Below are 4222 nucleotides of genomic sequence, written 5' to 3' on the forward strand. Positions count from 1 at the left end.
TCTGTAGTAGATGGTATCTGAAAGCATGATTGGAGTTAGGAACGGTGCTACTCCGTTGAAAAAGTATAGAACGGAAATAACGATGTTAGACTTGGAAATTCAATCATGACTAATATTCCTTTTCAATTCTCTCTCTCTCTCTCTCTCTCAGGTAAAAGAGTGGCCAAAATTTCACTCAGGGAGGGTCTATCTGCGAAAACAAACCTACAAGGGATCTTTCCACGACCATGTGATAGTTGGTGAGGTCTAATGCCCAATTAACCCTTTCTTAACTCACAAATATATATCCAAAACTGAAATTCCTAAAACTTCCAAGGAAACGCACTAATAATAATAATAATAATAAAGGCTTCAGAATCACAATTTTGAATATCATGCAAGCCTTCTTCTGCGCGTATAGCGATGAATTATTTATAGCCTTTGATGCAAATTACAAATCTAACATGCGTTAGCATGCAATCCTCATAGACACAGCAACAAAATTGGTAGATGATCCAAACCTAAACATGCTCCACAAACAATTCTACGCTCATTTTTCCCTTGACGTCAATTTCCTCTCTTCAAAAGAAACATGTTGCAATAGCTGACAGGCATGCGGTTATTGATAGAAGGAAAACAGGCAACGCTGAACTCAATACGGTTGTTGAATCAACCAAGAAAACTTAATAAATGCCTAACAAAATCATGGATAAAATTCATGAAAGTAGTAAAATATTACAAAATTATACCTAGAATCGTAAATTACAACTCAAGTTTTACATATTACACAACACCTAATATTCGGATTTGGGATCAAAAGATCTGTGTGTTGTTAAGAACAACGATGATTTCTTTCACTGCTATCAAAAGTATACACACTGAATTGGCGGAGAAAATAGAATCTCTACACCTGCACATCAATATGAGCACACGCGGCCCAAAAGTACAAATCCTTCAGTTTCTCAAACAAGTATGACATAAGTGAGGGTATCTCATACAATGGCCCAAAATTATAAATAGTAAACGTCATTCGTTGAGTGAAGGAGTACTATAAGTGAGGGTATCTCATACAATGGCCCAAAATTTCTTCCTGCAAATTAGCACAGGTTCCGTTTGCTTCTCCTCATTCTCCAACATATGAGAAGTGACATCCCAAAGGAATTTTGGAGCAAGCGTTTTGATTCTCGAGAGAATAGATTTCTGGTCTCTGATAATGATAAAACCCTGTATAGTTAAATGCAGCCAAAAATATATTAGACTTAAGAGGACAGCAGAAACCCAGAACTCAAATAATAGGAACAATGTTTTAGAGCTCACAATAGATATATACCAATTTCCCACAAGATTGGAAAGAGGTACTAAAATGCAGTAAAAGATAAATAACAAAATCCTTACCATCGGTCATGGAAGGTGATTCACAACTTGAGGGTGATTTAAAAAGTGGTCTTTTTGTGTTTTTTTTTTTTTTTGTTCTTACTTTTTGTTGTGTGTACATGGAGGATGCAGGTGTTTGAGGAAATCTTGTGCCATTAAACTCACAGAATCCAAACAAGTGCACTAGCATTTGAGGAGCCAAGTTTTCCATTTTGATTTTGTTATGTCTTTCACCCGATCCCCCTCTCCCACCCAGCCACCCCCCACAAAAAGAAGAGCGTGCACACAGGCACCCACATAAATATAAACCCATCTTTCCTACTGAAGTTTCCATCCCTCTTATACAAAATAAACACCCTTACCAACAAAAAATTACCTCCCTCTTATATAAAACAAGATGAAACAAAACATTTCATGGGGGAATGCATGCACGTGCCAGCACACACACGTGCATGTGTTTGTGCACAGCAAAAGACTAACAGCAAAACCAAGTTAACCACCCCTCCCCTTCTGTGCAAACACAAAGAAATTGGAGAAAATTTGGGGGGGTGGGGTGGGGTGGGGGGGTTGGGGGACAAGACACCCTTTCCGCTAGTCCTTTTAGTTGAAAGTAAATGCTAAATTGGCTATTGCACAATAATAGACATTTTAAAGGACATGTTCTTTAAAAAGATGGAAATAGAAGTAAGTTCGAAGAATTCTTGACTTAGAAGTATCTGATAACGTCAATTGCAACACAAAATATCAGTACCAAATTCTGTGCTCCGAAAGCACTAGTACCAAAAGTTTTCAAAAAATCATCCATAGGACATGCCTACATCTTACATAGATGTATGTTCACTCCGCACATGGGCATATGACTTACCATATGCTATACAAGTTTCTTTATAGCTGAATAAAAAATGATCGAATATTTACTCAATAGAAACTAGGAGTCACCAAAGAATTCTCCTGAGATCAGTGAAGAAGTGGAAGGTGATATATTAGTGACACGGAGACATCGAACTGCTAGAGACAGTATATGGCCAGAAGCGCAACTTTTCTCAAGTGCAGACAGTTGAGGAAACCAACCAACACACTGGACAAGCAAGCAAAGTAAAAATCCTAGACTTTCTATAGAATTTTGAGCAAGCAAGAATCAGAACAATTATTTAGCTAATTATAATAGAAATTACCACAGGATCTTATCTAATGGTAACAAATAACAAAAACACAAAGTCAAATGGCCAAAGACTAAAGAGCAGAACAGCCCATACATATTAGTAAAAACCAGTTTTGCCACCATGCATTTCATTTTCTTTTGGGATCTCAGAGATTTTTGGACATGTTTTGAGTTTTTTGTTACTGGATAGTGCTATAATATCTTGCACCACTATCCGCTCCATTCCCACCAAAATAACCTTTGGTACTAAATTCTGGAACCATGGATTTTTGAAGTGACAGTAACTGTTTTATGACATAATTTAATTTTAGAATCTAAGGATCTGATACTTTTACGTCATTAAACTTCTTTCATGTGCTATAAATGCTAAGCTGTATTTTCTAAAAACATATATATTGCAACCTATGTTGCATGTCTATCATGAAGTCGTCCCTGTACCGGATACCAACACTCCTTGGACAATCCTTAAATATATGCATATATTCAAATGTTTAAAACCATACGCTTCTTGGACATATATACTAAACTTCACATCCACTTTCTCTTGAAACTCGTTGGAATCGGCTGGGTTCGTTTCAACCCATATACAACCCAAAACTATGATTTTAAAGGTTTGTTTAGTTATGTCGTTCAAAAACGAGGGGTTTCTAATTTGTAATCTACATAAGAAACAAACATAAAGAAAATATAAGAATGTTATAGGAAATTTGATTCTCATAACATGTGAATAAAAAATAACATTCATCTCTTGTAAGTTATTAATTTGTATACACACACACACACACACACACACACACACACACACACACACACACACAGCCTTGTCCTCGTACCCTACCTTTTACATATTTGTTGTGTCTTGTATCACACCCCACCCAAGCCGGTTGCAACCAATGTTAAAAATAACAATAACATATAATGAATGTTTAGCCTCTCAACAGCTTAAAGTGCATATAGCATAACCTATGTTGCACGAATACATGCGCATGTGCGGACAAAGGTGTGGATACATGACACGGCAATTTGTAAAAGATAGGATATGGGGACACTGCTATATACGTACATATTGAAATTAGTAAGGGAAAATTGCTTGCATTCCCCCTAAGAATTTACAAACAATGTGTTGCCCCCCACCCCCACCCCCAGTGAACCGGTCAATAGGTGAAAACCCCTCTAAATTTTAAAACATTCTACATGGACACCTCATCTCAAACTTAATTGCAAATCTATCCTTCTTTCACATCCTCTCTCTCTCTCTGTCTATCTAAACTTCTTGCTCTTCCTCCCTCAACAAACGCTGGACTCCCCCACTGTCGGCTAACCACCACCCAATATCCCACAGGTTGCCACCTCCGAGCCCCTCCACTACCTCAAAAGTTTCAATTAACACAAAGCAAACAAACTGATTAGTCACTGTTATTCTCTTAAAAAAACTAAAATCTTGCACATTTCTAATCCCTCTTCTTCACATAGCCCACTAACCAAAATCTTACAAGTAGCAATTGAGCTTCTGGTTATGTACGCTGAATTGAAGCTTGTATACTATGAATAGAAGCCCATTAACCATCATAAACTTGCATACATTGAATTGAAATTTAACTGTGAGTCAAACTTCTGAAGGCTGAGATCGCGAGGTTGTAATGGGAGGGATCAAAGCGAGGGGAGTCGATGGTGGATTTGAGGAGGTGGAAGGTGCTGGAGGTGTTG

At 37.5% G+C, this 4222-nt stretch overlaps 1 protein-coding gene across 1 annotated transcript in view; it reads right to left on the reverse strand.

Annotated features, from left to right (window-relative positions):
* LOC109849032 (probable methyltransferase PMT7) overlaps positions 667 to 4222 on the reverse strand; it is a 28581-nt gene continuing 25025 nt past the window's right edge. The window contains exon 7 of the mRNA XM_020418798.1: positions 667 to 1203. Within this exon, the coding sequence (XP_020274387.1) occupies positions 1045 to 1203 (159 nt within the window). The 3' untranslated portion in view covers positions 667 to 1044. The remainder of the gene's footprint in view (positions 1204 to 4222) is intronic.

Source organism: Asparagus officinalis, chromosome 7 (assembly GCF_001876935.1).
Source record: "Asparagus officinalis chromosome 7, Aspof.V1, whole genome shotgun sequence".
Lineage (NCBI taxonomy): Eukaryota > Viridiplantae > Streptophyta > Magnoliopsida > Asparagales > Asparagaceae > Asparagus > Asparagus officinalis.